The following is a 15,908-nucleotide window of genomic DNA, read 5'->3' as shown; positions in this document are numbered from 1 at the left end:
TAACCCTCCTTGCAACCCTACACAGGATAAAGCAGTCACAGATAGTGTATGGGTGTGTATGGGTGGATAGTATTGCTAAATAATCAGTGGTGAAAGTAGTATTCTGGTCCTTTACATTTAAAATACTCAAAAAGAAAACATATGCTATTCCCAAACTGTACCTAAATAAAAGTACATAGATATTAGTAGCAACATTTGTCTAGACATGCACCAGATTATTTTTTTTAATTTTGGGAGAGAGACTGCTTATACTGATGCAACAGTGTGCATCAGGATGCAAGAAATATGTTAGAAGCATTTTGCTGTCGTAGCTGATGGAACTGGTTTTAGTGATTGGTATAGTTTAGTCTACTGGAGTGACAATAAATGGGGTATTAAAAAAGGAAAATGTCCTGCTGCAGCAGCTTATAATTTCTCTAGACTCGTTTTAAATACGTGTTGTTATTTTTTGGATAATTACAGGTATTTAAATATAATCACCTGGGAAACAGAAATAAACCAACGTGCTATAAACTAATCTGTGACAGAGGGGTCCAACTACACACGACTAATTTTTGTAGCAAAGGCTGATATGCAACTTTTACTTAAGTAAAGCATCTGAATACTTTTTAAGTTAAAATATAATATTATTGTATTTAGGAATGTTTTATAGAAATTAAATGATTTTAACCATGCTTAGAAAAGGCACGTTTTATATTCAAGTAACAGACACATTAGCATTAGCATTTAAACATCAGTATCGGATGCAAATTAATTTAACATTTTACTGCTACTGTCTAATTTTCTTCCATAATAGTTTTTTTGTACCTAGAAACCATAATCTTGCCGAACTCCCGATTTTATGGATTCTGATCTCCGGCGCAAAAGCTTTTTATTACGTAAAAAAAAAATCTTTTACCATACGTTAGCATTGGTGCAATCGGCCTGCGTCATCTTCTTACGTAAGCCCGTCTGAGAATACCAAACGTAACGTTAATGGTACGCGACACTGCGAGCGATCGGTGGAGGGTTTTGTGGGTCATGGAGGAGGAAGGTAAATAAAAGACCGTCGCTCCGTACGCACAGCCGCTGGTTTCCGACGCTTACTGGGAGTTTTGTCACGCTGGATGCGGCAGCTATAGACGTGATACGGTTGTAAAGTCAGACTCGGAAGACAGGCCGGAGAGGAGGGACGGTCGGCTTGGCTCGGCTACGGCAGCAGCTGTCGGCGGTGAGAAGAACATCATGATACCCGTGTGTTCTTGCCTCTGTGGTCGCATACAGGAATGACCTAGCTAGTGTCAGCTAACGCTAGCTCAGCGCTATTGCTAGAAGCCAGACCGGTCGATAATTTTGTATTTGTTATTTTTACTCGCTACTTAATGAATGTCGGTTACTTAAATTGAAATGCACTGAAAAATGTTTACCAAGCGATCGTTATGGTTTATTACAGAAACAACAGTTAGCTTCAGTGCCATTAGTGTTCACTCACTGCTTCCAGTAATTCCACTGAACGGACACATGACAGCAGTTTGATTAAAAAAAAAAAAAACATGTCTGCACCTGAAGCCTGGGCTCACTGGGCCGCTCTCAGGTCCGCACTGGTGATTAAACTGTCAATAAGTACATGAACTAGCTCAGTAAATGTAGAATGTATGTGAAGCTACAAAGCTCAACGGCTAAATCATCCACAGCTGCTGGATCTAGCAAGTGTGTGATAATTTATGCAAGTGGGCAAATAAACAGACTACAGTTACCTGTCTGTGATAACTCTGTGTGTGTATTATTATCTAATCTAATATTAATCCTCTTACTTTGACCCTAATCATCATGCAGCAGCTGCTTGAATTAGTAGGACTACATTGTACTTACATTTATAGACTAGAATTCAGAGTGATGAACAGGAGTATTTTATAGAGGTGTATCCCTATTCAGATGTTTTCGGTTGTATTTGTATTTCTGTTCCTGACAGCTCATTATGAAGATTGTAATCATTCTGTATCCCTCCAATAGGGATTTAATGTTAAGTAATACAGCATGTGTTAAAGTATGTCAGCTAGTTGTTCATCTCTGGACCTGGAAGTAGGCCACTCAGTTTAGCCGCAGGTTTTCCTCTTTTATCACATGTAATAATTTCCTATTTAAGGACTACATTAATGTCACCTTTTGTTTGTTTTGCCTTTACAGCATTACAACATGAATGAGAACCAAATGGGAATATAATATTGATGCTGTGATCTGATTCCAGGACTCTATCATTTCCATGATATTTATAACATTCCAAACACAATACTTAGAGCTTCAGTACTGATATGTCAAGTCACTTAGTCAATACCTTGCTCTAATTTTTCAAGAGTTTCAACAGGTTTGAAACCTTTTCATGTTGTTAAGGCAGCAGTTAAAAGCTAAAATCTGCTGAATTGAAATGTGCTGTGGATGCTTGTGCCTGCAGGGCTATCATATCCACCGTATTAATTGTTCAGTCTAAGCCAGAAAAAAGCAGATGGAGCTTATTTTTTTTTTTTTTTTGACATTAGGCTGACTGTGCTGCGTGGAAACCCTACATTTTTTTACTGTTAAACTAGGATCACTTTATTTTTTGTTTTAATTTTTCCTGAATTTTATTACAGTGAAATTATAAAGATTACCAAGGTTTAACATTTGAAGTAGGTCTGTATCAACTGGTGTCTTCTTAGATTTTGTTTTGGACTTACAAATACTTATCCTATTGAATTTGGCAGTTTAACAAATGGCACTATCTCTGCTTCAGTTTTTTTCAGGGTCTGAACTGCTGTCATCTTCTCTTTGCAATTAATCCTAAGAGTGTACAGTTTACCTTTGGAGATCTTCTTTAAACTGTAGTACCACACTAATGCTTTTCCCGTGCTGTGTTTAAGCAAATTTTGAAACTGAACTATGCATGCACTCCCTCCCTTCTCAGTTTTCAGGTAGTCTGATTAGGTTTGCCTTGTCGTTGTGTTGCCATGGCAATGCGGGAGTTGGTGGAGGCAGAATGCGGGGGAGCCAATCCCCTCATGAAGTTGACCAGCCACATGGCAAAGGAAGGGGGGGCATGGCGGCACCGCCCAACGCCTACAGTGAGCAGAATATATTAGCTACATAATTTTCTCTAAAGTTCACATGTTTCAACCTTGTCGTGACACTGTTGTGTGATAGCAGACAGATGTTATTATATCTTATTTTACATTTATTTTCTCAGATACCCCCCACTCCCATTGAAATTGCAACTGAAGAAGAGGTTTGTATTTGTGTTCTCTTCAATATTCAGCATACTTAAAAAAAGCAAAAACTTTGTTTAAACAATGATAAGAAAGATAAGAAGTTTTACACTCTAAGGCACTTTCAAATGTTTGTCTATAAACCCTGACCAGACATAACATTATAACCAGTAAATAAAAAGTAAATAAAACTGTAAATGAAGTAAATAAAACTGGGGGGGAGTAAATAGGCACCAGGTAAAGTTCTAAAAGAAAAACAAGTATGATGATTTTAGTGACATTGACAAGAGCTGAATTATAACTGCTAGAAAACTGGGTCAGAGCAACTCCAAAACTGCAGCTCTTATGAGATCAGGTCACTAGGGATTGATTTGTGGGCGTCCAAGGTTTATTGATGCATGTGGGAAGTTATGGCTGGTCAATGTAGTCTGATCCAGTAGAAAAGCTTTGCAGTGCATTGCACCTCACAACTTAAAGCACTATAAGAATCAGCTGCAAAAGTCAGACACTAAAGAACACCTTCACAGGTCATGTGCCGTACATTCTCTGTTTGGTAACAGCGGTGAAAGGGAATTTATTTAATGTTAGGTGGGTGGTCTTAAAGTTATGGCTGATTGGTGAATGAACAGTTTCTAAAAAGTACAACATATTTATTAAGTGTAAAACCATGTTTTCCTTTGCTGCAGCTGGTGAATGAGTTCCTTCAGGCACCCCCACGACCCCCCCACACATTTGACATGGGTCAGCTGTTGGAGGAAATGCAGCAGATTGACCAGCAGAGCTACAGACAAGCGCCACAGAGAGGTACAACTTTATCATTATTGTTTCTCTCATCTACTTAATCTATTGGTTTCAGTTCAGTGAGTCTAAATGTTTTTAGTATTTTAAGCACCACAAATTCTTCTTTAAAAAGCTCCAGATGTGGCAGCATTGGCTCTCTCTGGTGACTGGACAGCAGAGTTCCTCTCAGGTTCAGACTCTGGCTCCGCACCGGGATTAGTCACTCTTAGTGATGCAACAGATGCCGATTGGACAAGGGAGTTTATCGCAGAGGCCGCAGGTAGCTTGAACTTATTACAGCTGCTTTTTTTTCCACACTGCAAGAATGCATAACATATACACTTCATCTTTCTGGAGTCATCATTGTTCTGTCAAATCAACTTTGTTACATCAGAGTAAATCTGCCTGAGATAAGTACTTTTATCTTTGATTTGGAAGTCAGTTTCAAATTTGTATCTCCTTGGTGTGTTACCCTTATCCTTTTTTTTCCCCTTTGCTCTAGATCCTGGACGCTGGGCAGAGGAGTATTTGGAACAGTCTGAGGAGAAGTTGTGGCTTGGAGATTTGGGTGACAAGGAGAATGAATGGTTAGTACAGGGACTGGGGGACATACGTAGAGTGTTAAATGTTTGCAGATTAAAAATGCCTTATAAAAATTGCTACTTCAGGGACACAGCTGTAAATGTAGAAAACTTATAGAGGGAGTGAATAAGGGCACAGATGGGGAAAAGATTTTATGGAAGTTCTTGTCTAATGATCTCGAAAACATCCAACCATGACTGCATGCAAACCTCTAAAAGTGGAGGGCTCATAGACTATCAGATGTCTATATACCAACTAGCTTCAGCCTACATATGTTGAATAAACTAGAACAGTTTCTTCTAAAAAAGAAACTACTCCTTACTCCTTCCTCTAGTGTAATATCCTTTACGTTTCTTGTTGTTAACCTAACAGGACAAAGGAATATCAACCAGGAGATGAACTGAGGCAGACAGCCAGTGAACTTGTCTCAAAAGTTGAAGACCCCAAGTTACAAAACACAGAGGTGAGCAGCTCTCTGTTTGACAGTCCTTTTAAACCATCTGTCATTCCTTTTTCACAACTATCCCCATCTTTTTTCTCTTTTTCTTTAACGTTTAGATGAGTAGTTTATTTGCAGCATATCTGTAATGGTGAGGATACAACCTTTTTTTTTCCAAGGTTATTGTCTAATTTCAGGAAGAAAAGTGTTGGTTTGGAAAGAAACAAGCATTATATTACTATAAACCTAATTACTCACGAAGTATAATGGCAAATGCTTTTTTTTTCGTTGTTGTGTAGTTCCTGCGATTCATTAGGCAGATTGGCGAGGGCAGTGTCACAGTGGAGAGCAGAACAGACAAACAGCTCACAGATAAAGCTCAGGCCGAGGAGGCTCAGAACTGGGCCTCCAACTTCAACCAGGTACGAGTCACTGCCAACTGAGGAGGGGATGGTTGCAACTGGGAACCCAATGAGGAATAACTTTGGTTCACTTTTACAATATAGACTTTGCCTTGTGACTCATCACCTCAGTATCTGATGCAGAGTAACATTTTCCACAAATGTAACCAAAAGCAGCCACTACACGTCCTGTAATATGAAACTCAAGGCTGCACAGCGGTGCAGATGGAACTTGTTCAGCAAGGAGAGGACTATTAGCTTCTAATGCATTCAATTATTATTTTTTTAGATTAAATCAAGTTATTAATACTTGACGCAGAAAAAGGCTGATGCCAGATTTTGGATTTCATTACATTTCCCTGACTTAACAATATGATATGGTACATGCTCTACTCAAGGAAAGCAAAATAGATTAAAAGCTGGATTTGAAAAAAAAAAAAACACAAATGCTCACAAATCAAAATTATGTAATAAAGTCAGATGTTTTTCTTTTTTGCAACTTATCTCATCTTAGTTTTACATTCTGCCTCATTTTTTTTATACATTTCACAATACATTTTAATCTGTAGCTTATTTTTTTTAATCTGTAAAGTGTTCTATGTTACAGACAAAATTTTAAGTTTTGCCTTTTATTCAAACCTTAACCTTGATTTACTGTTTCATAATTTTGACTTTTCAGTGTTTGCATTTTTATCTTGACTAACTTTTCATCTATTTTATTTTTCTTTTCTTTACAGTAGAAGGGTTGAATGTCATACAGTGCATGTGTAGCTCTCAGTCCTGTTTATGATGAATATCCTTTTAACTGTGGCTCCATTGTATTTCCCCTCTAATTTTTATATATTACTTTTTTGACCTGCCTTCAAACTCTCGGCTTGCCATTCCCTCATTTAACAACCAACATTCATCTACTCCTCATACTTCCTTAAATTACCCAATCTCAAAAAAAACCCTCCTCACCAACTGTTCCCTCCTCCTCAAAACATTGTCCCATTCCCCACTGCCACCCCTCCTCGCCTACCCCCATAGTACCTGATGGAGAATGGGGGAGGGAGTCTTCCCTTGGAACCCCCAGAGAGGAATGAGAAGATTGAAAATACTAAAGCTAAGCAGGCAGAGCAGTGGGCCAAGGTCGTCAGGCAGGTAGGACCTCTATGGTCATGCCAGGGATAGTTTTTAGCTGCTATTTATGTCTTTTGTTCTACACATTGAAAAAAGGATACACTCAACATGCCATTGTTTTGTTGTCGTTGAGTGCATTTCTATCTGATTATAAGAGTAGTAGTTAATTAGGAAGAGATTGGAGGAAACTAAACTTTTCTGTGTTGTTTTTTCTTTCAACATTTCTTCCTGCCCATTCACTTCCCCTGTATATTTTTCCTGTTTGAATGTACACAATCAAAACTCAAATTTTTTTTTTTAGCCAGTACACGCCGACTTGAGTCAACCACTGTCATTGTTATTCAGGTTTCAGAGGAGTCAGCTGAAGCCTGGGTAGACCAGTTCACCACATCAGGACCAGATTTCCAACAAGCCAAAGCTGCAGTTGAGGTAATTCAAAGCCGTTACCCAAAGCTAACTCAACTGTGTATTCTTTGGAGAAAGGTAAGGTGTAGAGATCAAAGGACATTTTCTCCTAGAAGATTTATAAATGGAAATAAAAAGGAAAACTATTAACATCAAGGTGCAAGCAACTTTTTTAAAATTTTGCTTCAAAACGCCATCAATTCACACTCATCTCTAACTTGGAGAAATAAAGGTCAAGTATTTCTATAATACAGTATGATATATTGAGAGAACACAATCTGTAAAGTAACAATTTTTTTTTTTTTTTCATCTCTGTCATTTTGTTAGAGTGATGTAGATTTCTGGGAGAAGCTGCAGCAAGAGTGGGAGGAGATGGCAAAAAGGGATGCAGAGAGCCATCCCTGGCTGTCTGACTTTGATCAGCTACTCAGCACATCTTATGACAAGGTAGCTGTCAACCTGCTCAATAATACTATTTGCTGAGAAATCCAATCTGTTTGTTTTTGAGGATTTCAGCATTTTCGTTCATACAACTTTCCCTGTTAAAAGTTTACAGTATATTACTGTATTTATGTACCAGCCTTTGCATTATGAATTGCATTTTGCATTTTATTTTTGCTTGTTTGTCCCAGGGTTATCAGTTTGAAGAGGACAACCCATACTTATCCCACCCAGACCCTTTGTCAGAAGGGGTGAAGAGGATGGAGGCAGGGGACATCCCTGGTGCTGTACGTTTTTTTGAAAGTGCTGTACAGAGGGAACCAGACAATCAGCTGGTAAGAATCTCATTTAAAAATATTCTGTCAACCTCTTATTAATGAATTTGTCAATGCAATATCCCTGCTTACTTAACTTACTAGCACTGTTTCCCTGAGTGTGTGTGTGTGTGTGTGTGTGTGTGTGTGTGTGTGTGTGTGTGTGTGTGTGTGTGTGTGTGTGTGTGTGTGTGTGTGTGTGTGTGTGTGTGTGTGTGTGTGTGTGTGTGTGTGTGTGTGTGTGTGTGTGTGTGTGTGTGTGTGTGTGTGTGTGTGTGTGTGTGTGTGTGTGTGTGTGTGTGTGTGTGTGTGTGTGTGTGTGTGTGTGTGTGTGTGTGTGTGTGTGTGTGTGTGTGTGTGTGTGTGTGTGTGTGTGTGTGTGTGTGTGTGTGTGTGTGTGTGTGTGTGTGTGTGTGTGTGTGTGTGTGTGTGTGTGTAGGCTTGGCAATATCTGGGAACCTGTCAGGCAGAGAATGAGCAAGAATTTGCTGCAATCAGTGCCCTCCGCAGGTCAGAATTCACAATTGCAAAATAGAGGCAATCTTGTGTCTGATGGTCACACAAGTACCTCACTCCGGAGATCGTTGTATGACGAACATATATTGTATTTGCTTCTCAAATTAGCTAATTACGGACTAATTGTACATACAAGTTTAAGAACAGTAATCTCTCAAACACGTTCAGAAGCTGTTTATTCAAAAAAAGCGTCTCAAAGTATGGCTAAACCCAAAGAACCTGTTTCTGAAAGGATAGCTAACCCACAGAACTCGTTTCTCATGTAACAAAACCTTGCTATGCATTGTTTCCTTGACAATAAACTTAAAAGGTAAACTACAAAGGCAACCATCAAAGCCAAATGATATCACTAATGACATCATCAGTCGTAACACATAACAAAATACAATACAGTACAGTACATGATACACATTACACAACATATAGAAAAAAACCGAGGAAACCCTGGTTGGCCCATATGCCCATGTTGGTTTAATAATCAGTCCCTCTAGGGGGCGAACTCTTACAGGATTTTGCTGCAACCTTTCTAAAAAGATGCAAGTGAAAAGTGTGTGTGTGATTTGATTATGGAAAATGTATTATAAATGAAAGGCAACTTGGTCCAGACAGACTAATTATAGTATTTACAGATAATACATTAATTGCATAAAAAATTGGAAATAACATGTATGGTGTATATATAGACAATTAATCTGCAATACCTGAGGCAACTACGCCTCAGGTATTGCAGATTAATTGTCTATACTTCTTCTGGACCATAGGAGGCAGAGATATCTTGGTAATATTCCTATTTATTTTTAAATACTAAAGATAACTTCTGTCAGTAAATGTCCCTACATCACATTTTGATTATTTTATAAAAAGCAAAGGTCCATTCCGTTGCCTTTTCTGTAAATTGAATTTTCAAATGTTACACTGTAAGGTATTAGAAAATTTATAAAAGTTGCATATTGTTTCTTGCCTGATTTTTATTTATTTTATTTTTTTTATTTTGTTTTTTCCCAATAAGATGTATAGAGCTGAAGAATGACAACCTGACTGCTCTGATGGCGTTGGCTGTCAGTTTCACTAATGAATCACTGCACAGGCAGGCCTGTGAGACTCTTCGTGACTGGCTAAAGCACAATCCAAAATATCACACTGTGTGGGAGCATAGTGAGTCTGAACACCAAAAAGATGGTGGTAGAGAAAGGGAGAAGGAGAGAGACAGGTTTGGGTCACTGCTGCCAGAGTGAGTACTGTATACATGTGGAATTCAGAGCAGAATATACCAGCATCTAGTGATTCCAAAATATTTCCATAATCTCTTTTCTGACTTGCAAGTTTTCTCCTGCATTTTTGCACAGATCTTTGTTTACTGAGGTCCAGATGCTGTTCCTGCGTGCAGCTAACTCTGACCCAGCCCAGGTGGACCCCCAGCTGCAATGTGGTCTGGGAGTTCTCTTCAACCTCAGTGGAGAGTATGACAAGGCAGTGGACTGTTTCAGCGCTGCTCTCTCTGTAACACCACAGGTTAGTGTAGAAGACAGTGCTGATTTCTAAACACTTGTCTTCACTGTGTTGTGTTCTGAACTCTCCTTGTTATTCAGGACTACTTGCTATGGAATAAGCTGGGTGCCACGCTGGCCAATGGAAGCCGCTCAGAGGAGGCAGTGGCAGCTTACAGGAGAGCTCTGGAACTGCAGCCTGGTTTTGTCCGCAGTCGCTACAACTTGGGCATCAGCTGTGTCAACTTAGGAGCACACAGGTGAGGAAGCAGTTGTAATTTTTAGATGTGCATGCTGCTGAAAAAAGTCCTCTCAGCAAACAGGTGTGTCAGCTTTTATCTTTTAAAGGAAAATATCATGTAAACATTACCTCCTAATGTCTGTTGACACAAAAGTGAAAAAGTTTATTTCTCCTTTCAGTAAAACAAAGATTTTTTTTTTTTCATTAACATAATATTTTTAATACACATTCGGCTAACTTTTTGGAAGACTTTGAAATGAAGAAAGTAAACCTTCGTGAAGCTATAAAAGGATTTAAAAATATTTTTGAAGCATTGTTGGATACCAGTACAAACTTTGAAGAAGATAATCAGAAATGGAAGAAGTGACACACTCAGAACAATGAAAGCAGGATCATATTTTAAAGCCCAGTCTCCTACCATCAATCGAAAAGCTAAAATGTTGCTTTTACTTCCACTAGATGGCATTAGCAGTTAAAAATACACTTAAACCAGTCACAATATTACCATAGCCCTTAGTTCTTTTCTCATGATGGTTCAATTGTTCAGTTTTCAGTCTTGGTCATTTTGGAGGATGTAGTTTGTAACTTAAGGTTTATTTAATCAGGAAATCTCTGTGATAGCTGTTAGGTTTAGAACAAAACTAAATTCAAATTTTAGACAGTCGGAATGACAACAATTTAAATGTTCACAAATGTGTATAGGCTATTATCAGGAACACTGAACAACCTCACAATAGGTGGGACCCAAGCTACCTGACGTTTTATCTGAACACACAAAGGAGGCCCCCCCACACACATAGATAGATATCTATCTAAGTTAAACTGAGAATTCTGTAGAAAAGGTTCAAATGTGATTAAACCTAATTTGACTTAGGGCTTATTTGTATTAAAGAAATTGGGAAATGTGTTTTACAAGCCAATAACCTATTCATTTAATAACTGAATATTTCAGTTGATATAAATATTAATCTGTTTGAAATGAAAAATGTATCCTGTCCTCTTTCTCCTTAATCTGCAGAGAGGCAGTGGAGCACTTCCTTGAAGCTTTGTCACTACAGCGCCAGGCTGCCGGAGATGGAGCAAGAGCTTTGAGGGGACCCGGAGGTGCTGCTGCAACTATGATGTCTGACAACATCTGGTCCACCCTGCGTATGGCTCTCAGCATGATGGGAGAGAGCTCTCTGTATGCTGCTGCTGATCGCAGGGACTTGGACACATTGCTGGCTCACTTCTGCCAGAGAGAAGTGGAAGGTGGGACTGAATGAAAACCAGTCAGGGAGGGGCTCATTGAGTGTGAATGTCTTTTTCTGGGAGAGATATGTTTGGGTGACTGAATGAAGCAGAGAAGAATCAGACTAGTAACAGGCAGAAATGGAGGAGGATGACACTGTGAATTATCCATCAACATAGAGACATCATCTTGCAGTCACGTTTGCTTCTGTCACATTTTACAGTATTAGACTCTAACTGAAAAATGCAGCCTTGTCACTGTATTTTTACACTTTTGACATTTACTGATTTCTTCCTTTCTGTTGATACAGAGAACTGGGTTTATTGAAATGTCAGTTATATTGACTTGAAATTAGTTTTCAATGGAGAAAGTGGTAATAATAAAAATGAGTGAATTACTTCTGTATTCACTAACCAGCAAAGTGGACCATTATGTTTATCATGTCATTTAGTGCTCTAGTTTTTGAGCAGATAGTAAATGTACTGCAGTTATGCATATTAAAGGTACAATATTGTTGTAGCATTGAAAAGAAAAGTACTAGTCCTTATTAAGGTGCTCTTGCCATTCTGAGGGTTCATAGAGCAAACACTAGTCAGTGCTAAAGCAGCTTTTTTTTTTTTTTTTTTTTTTTAAATGCTCCAGTTCTTTTTTTTTTCCTAATATTTCATCAGCCAGGACAATGAACTGACAACCAGCAAGACTGTTACTATTGTGATGGTGTGTGTGTGTGTGTGTGTGTGTCTTAATCATGAACTGAACATATAATTGTAATATCATTAAGACGGATTTCTCTGGGCTCCTCCCTCTCGTGCTATTTTCATATCACTCTTGTAAACGACTTACTTCATTGTAAAATAATGCTACATGCCATATTGTGTATTGTAACATAATTGTTGCACTATAATTGTTTTCAGGCTAGTTATGTCCTGACTGCAATGTTTAATATGATATTCAGCAATAAAGCTTTGATTTTGAACATCTGTAAGTGATTTTTGTTATTGCCAAGAGTAAGCCAACAAATTGATCAGGTTTCAAAGAAATAGCCAACTTAATAGTTTTACAAATATCAAATAAAAATAATAGCAGCAAGTGTTATGAGAAATGTGTGAAATTATATTGAACTATTTACAACTTGAGGTTTCACTTGAAGAAAAATAAGTACAATTAGTGTTTAAATTTTGTTATTGTATCCAAAAGTTCAAGATTGTGTTTCTTAATATTAATAGTTAATCATTTAAATATATAATTTATAATTTTATTTTTGCATAGGCTTGTCTTGAGTTCAATAATGCATCATTTAAATTCAAAAGTACTAAATCTTATGTTTTTCACAGCTCATTATTTGCTGATAATTAAACATCATAAAAGTCTATTAGTATAATTATTCTGGTGGCATATCATTGTGATATACTCAGGTATTCTGTTCTGGCCAACTGTCACGAAAGAAGGTCCCTGATATTCCACGTGATAAATATTGCATTTATTTAAACGGCCAAATGTGACATCAGCATAATGCCACGCCCAATTCAGGAACGCCGTGTTCTGAGCCAATCAGCTCCAGGAGACAGAAGGTAGGCGTGCGCTGATTGGTTCATTTAAAAATAACATAACCAACCTCACCATTTAAAAGTTTTAAAAGTCAGCGTTTCCCTGTTTATTTCGTGTGGAAATAACGAAGAGAAGTACATCTTCACATCTGTTCATTGTAGGTAAGAAAAGGTTTAATTACATTAAATATAAGTTATAGCAGACTTGGTTAATACAAGATTAAGCAATACACATTCTGTGTCTATATCATCACGGTCAACGGTTCAACTATAATATCACATTATAACAAATCACGCTAACTGACGTTAACTTAGCTAGCTTGTTATTAGCTTTTTCTAGCCAATTCTGCACTCCCTAAAATATAATTTAACCTTAGAAATGGGGTAATAGCAAAGTAAGTTGTATAAACAAATAACAATGTGTAATCTTGTTGATGCGTAGTCTTGATTTCTCATGAGATGTAAACACTCTTCTGATAGGAGTTATGTTTGATGTTTTCCTCTTGACTTAGATTTTCCCTCGCCTTGTACCTCACTTGTTAGTTGCTTTGGATAAAAACGTCTGCTAAATGTGAATGTTTTGCCTGGGTTGGGGTTAAAATGACTAAATGCTTATATAAATGCGGATCTCTATACATACTTACCAACTTTTCCTAAAACAGGGACTAGTTTTGGTCAACAGACAATATTTTGCTTGTGTGTGTCGTGGTGTGTTTTTTTATTTTATTTAATTTATTTAAAATTTTTTTTTATTTCAAGTAAGTTTTACATTTTATCATTGAGTGTTCAGATTGCCAATTAAGTAGATCACTTGAGTCCCAGGTTTTTCCTTGCATTACAATAAATTCATGCTCTTTACATCTTTTTGTGTTAGATGTATAGATTTGGTAAAGACAAGGTTTCTTTCTAGTAATGTTAGTTAAAGTAAAACTATATACTGTTCACCCGTGAGCCAGGTATCATTAGATAAGCATCATGGGATCCAGTGAGAGTAAGGTTGCTGTGGCACCACCAGTAAAACCAGAACCAGCCATCAAAAACAGCCGAGTCAGTCAATTGATAGATCCTCGCTCTCCTTCAGCAGGCATCACTCGTACTCCTATTCAGGTAAGTTACCTGGTTAATTTACTATACTTCTGGCCTTGCCAGGGAAGTTTTAAATGTTAACCATACCAAATGCATTTCTTAGGTTGGTGACATTGTGTCCAGGACTTCAGCTGCAGTGAAAAGTGAATGTCCCCTTGTATTCACTGATCCCCGCTCCCCTACAGTTGGCATTACCCGCACTCCAGTCAGGGAAGTTATGAGAGGTAATTACTGGGTAAACATTACCTTTTAACTTGGCTTTATTAACATGGAAACTGCTGTTAACATGAATATCTTCCACTTGTTCCTACAGCAACAGTTGGGTCTTTTGCTCGCCGCTTGGGAATTATTTTCCACAACGAGTCTGGAAGCAAAGTCTCTAAAGTGCCTCAGAAAGTCTTTAGTGATGCTGTCGAGGAAGAGGACATCAGAACTAATGAGCTGGCTTCCACTGAGCCCCTTCTGACTCCTCTTCCTTCTCAGACCTTCAGCTCCCTGGCTGAACATGCTAACCTCCTCGCCACCCCTTTGCTGGCCCCCCTTCATAAGTTGAGTATCTCAAGCCCTTTTGTGCTTCTTGAAGAGCCCCAGATTGAAGTGGACATAGAAACTGAGGCAGATATTAGCCTGGAAGAGGCAGAAGAAGCAAGAGAGTCTCCTCTTCACAAGAGACTGAGCATGAGCTTGATAACTTGCAATGAGGTAGCAGTTTCACAGGTCTTTGCTGAAGTGCTCCATGACAGTAATTGTGTGGAAGTGTCGACACCTGACGGTTGTGTGGATCACTCTTACGCTCTTCCTTCCATCACTGTTGAACCAGAGACCCCTGTTAAGCTCTCCCCAACCATTAATCTAGATGAACTCCCAGCCTCCCCTGCTGAGCCAATAAAGGAGGAGAAATTGCCACCTTCTGAAGAAACAAAAGCACTAGTTGAAGAGTCTTCCTTGCCTCTTGCATCGACTCCATCAGAGCCACAGACTTTACCCAATCCAGAAAAGCCACAACACTCCACTGGCATCCGCTGCCCCACCTTTGATTCAAAAAGTCCCAGTCAGGTGGTGTTCAAGCCTCAGTGGCTGGGAAAAGGATTTGGTGCCTCTGGACTAAGAGCCAGAGGAGTGCAGGGGCACAGTGGAAAAGGAGGTTCCTCTCCCCTTGCCATCCGTGTTGCTGTTAAGACTGTAAGCAATGAAAACAAGGGACAACCTGGAAAGCTGAAGCAGAAAGGTATGTAGGTGTGTGTTTGTGTCTTCTTGTTTCACAAAATGATGCTGGCTTGTTTTGTTTTTTAAGGTTTAGTTTCTTTTCTAGGTATGGAAGGACGGTCTCCTCTGCAGATCCTAAAACAAAGAAACTCCCCCAGGGAACAACCCTCTCAGGTACTGTACACAAGCGTGCTCTCACTACTAGTAATATCTTCATAGTTAATTGTATCTAAACTAAAATGGCAATGAACAATTTAGTGACTCAGTTGCTGATGTACTGTTTTGTCTTCTCTCACTTTCCAGATGAAACTGAAGGTGTCAACCCCAGATAGACAGAGGCTTGGACAAATGGACCGCAGAGTTCCAGCTGTGGCTCTGGATAAGGAGAACAGATGATGCACTTCAGCAATGAGTGCTGCTTCATTATCCCTTTTATCTCTTAAAAATATGTGTTATGTGTACAGTTTCTCTTACTCTAACTTTTGTTTTCTTGTGTATGTCTTTTAAACCACAGCTTTTTGCAGTTTTCAATCCAGTTTTGCCTATTTGTAAATATAAATAAAATTATTTGCCTTAGTACCATTGCTTAAAATTTGTACTGGCCTGTAATGTTTTGCTGTTACTTTCTCTTCTAATTTCCTTGTTTGTTCTGTATGCCCTAATTTTTTTTCTATGCCTAAATGTTACACTTTGTTTTTGCACAAGTGAGAAAATGCAAAACAGTTTTTAACTTTAACAACTGCAGATCTTATTTTGCATGGTTTCAGTTTGACAATTTCTCCTCTTCCCCAATTCTACTTGACAGTTTACAGAGATGCGTCAGTGATGCTCAATACTAGCATGAACTGTAAATAAATCAAGAATTTAAGTTTTGATGGCAAAAGCTTGTGAG

At 38.5% G+C, this 15,908-nt stretch overlaps 2 protein-coding genes across 7 annotated transcripts; both read left to right on the top strand.

Annotated features, from left to right (window-relative positions):
• The first annotated feature begins 972 nt into the window (after positions 1–972).
• On the top strand, positions 973–12,157 carry pex5 (peroxisomal biogenesis factor 5). Of its 3 annotated transcripts, XM_067511149.1 has the most exons (17): positions 973–1,210; positions 2,921–3,077; positions 3,200–3,238; positions 3,905–4,022; positions 4,132–4,278; positions 4,501–4,585; positions 4,953–5,043; positions 5,319–5,441; positions 6,450–6,563; positions 6,888–6,971; positions 7,275–7,394; positions 7,580–7,723; positions 8,142–8,212; positions 9,228–9,449; positions 9,565–9,730; positions 9,808–9,965; positions 10,965–12,157. In XM_067511149.1, exons 2-17 carry the CDS (start codon positions 2,964–2,966, stop codon positions 11,209–11,211), a joined length of 2,043 nt encoding a protein of 680 aa, XP_067367250.1. In that variant the 5' UTR covers positions 973–1,210; positions 2,921–2,963; the 3' UTR covers positions 11,212–12,157. The 3 variants fall into 3 exon arrangements, with proteins under 3 accessions (XP_067367250.1, XP_067367251.1, XP_067367253.1); XM_067511150.1 differs by lacking the exon at positions 6,450–6,563 and having other exon boundaries at positions 974–1,210; XM_067511152.1 differs by lacking the exons at positions 5,319–5,441; positions 6,450–6,563 and having other exon boundaries at positions 974–1,210.
• Positions 12,158–12,740: 583 nt separating this feature from the next.
• cdca3 (cell division cycle associated 3) lies at positions 12,741–15,889 on the top strand. Of its 4 annotated transcripts, none has more exons than XM_067511415.1 (6): positions 12,741–12,886; positions 13,677–13,831; positions 13,914–14,034; positions 14,124–15,038; positions 15,123–15,190; positions 15,320–15,889. In XM_067511415.1, the coding sequence occupies exons 2-6, from the start codon at positions 13,700–13,702 to the stop codon at positions 15,410–15,412; spliced, it is 1,329 nt and encodes a 442-aa protein (XP_067367516.1). In that variant the 5' UTR covers positions 12,741–12,886; positions 13,677–13,699; the 3' UTR covers positions 15,413–15,889. The 4 variants fall into 4 exon arrangements, with proteins under 4 accessions (XP_067367516.1, XP_067367515.1, XP_067367517.1 ...); XM_067511414.1 differs by having other exon boundaries at positions 12,743–12,886; positions 13,681–13,831; XM_067511416.1 differs by having other exon boundaries at positions 12,779–12,882; positions 13,681–13,831.
• Positions 15,890–15,908: the final 19 nt, after the last annotated feature.

The sequence above is a fragment of the Channa argus genome, chromosome 7, assembly GCF_033026475.1.
Source record: "Channa argus isolate prfri chromosome 7, Channa argus male v1.0, whole genome shotgun sequence".
In the NCBI taxonomy this organism is placed as follows: domain Eukaryota; kingdom Metazoa; phylum Chordata; class Actinopteri; order Anabantiformes; family Channidae; genus Channa; species Channa argus.
The sequence above is the reverse complement of the archived record's forward strand: the minus strand, read 5'-3'. Positions and strand labels throughout refer to the sequence as shown.

Bases quoted from the DNA above. Each gene is read 5' to 3' on its own strand.
- pex5 (XM_067511149.1), top strand. From the start codon at position 2,964: ATGGCAATGCGGGAGTTGGTGGAGGCAGAATGCGGGGGAGCCAATCCC. The intron at 6,972-7,274 runs GTAATTCAAAGC...TCATTTTGTTAG, and splicing joins AAGCCAAAGCTGCAGTTGAG to AGTGATGTAGATTTCTGGGA. The intron at 9,450-9,564 runs GTGAGTACTGTA...ATTTTTGCACAG, and splicing joins TTTGGGTCACTGCTGCCAGA to ATCTTTGTTTACTGAGGTCC.
- cdca3 (XM_067511415.1), top strand. From the start codon at position 13,700: ATGGGATCCAGTGAGAGTAAGGTTGCTGTGGCACCACCAGTAAAACCA. The intron at 13,832-13,913 runs GTAAGTTACCTG...TGCATTTCTTAG, and splicing joins TCACTCGTACTCCTATTCAG to GTTGGTGACATTGTGTCCAG. The intron at 15,039-15,122 runs GTATGTAGGTGT...TTTCTTTTCTAG, and splicing joins TGGAAAGCTGAAGCAGAAAG to GTATGGAAGGACGGTCTCCT.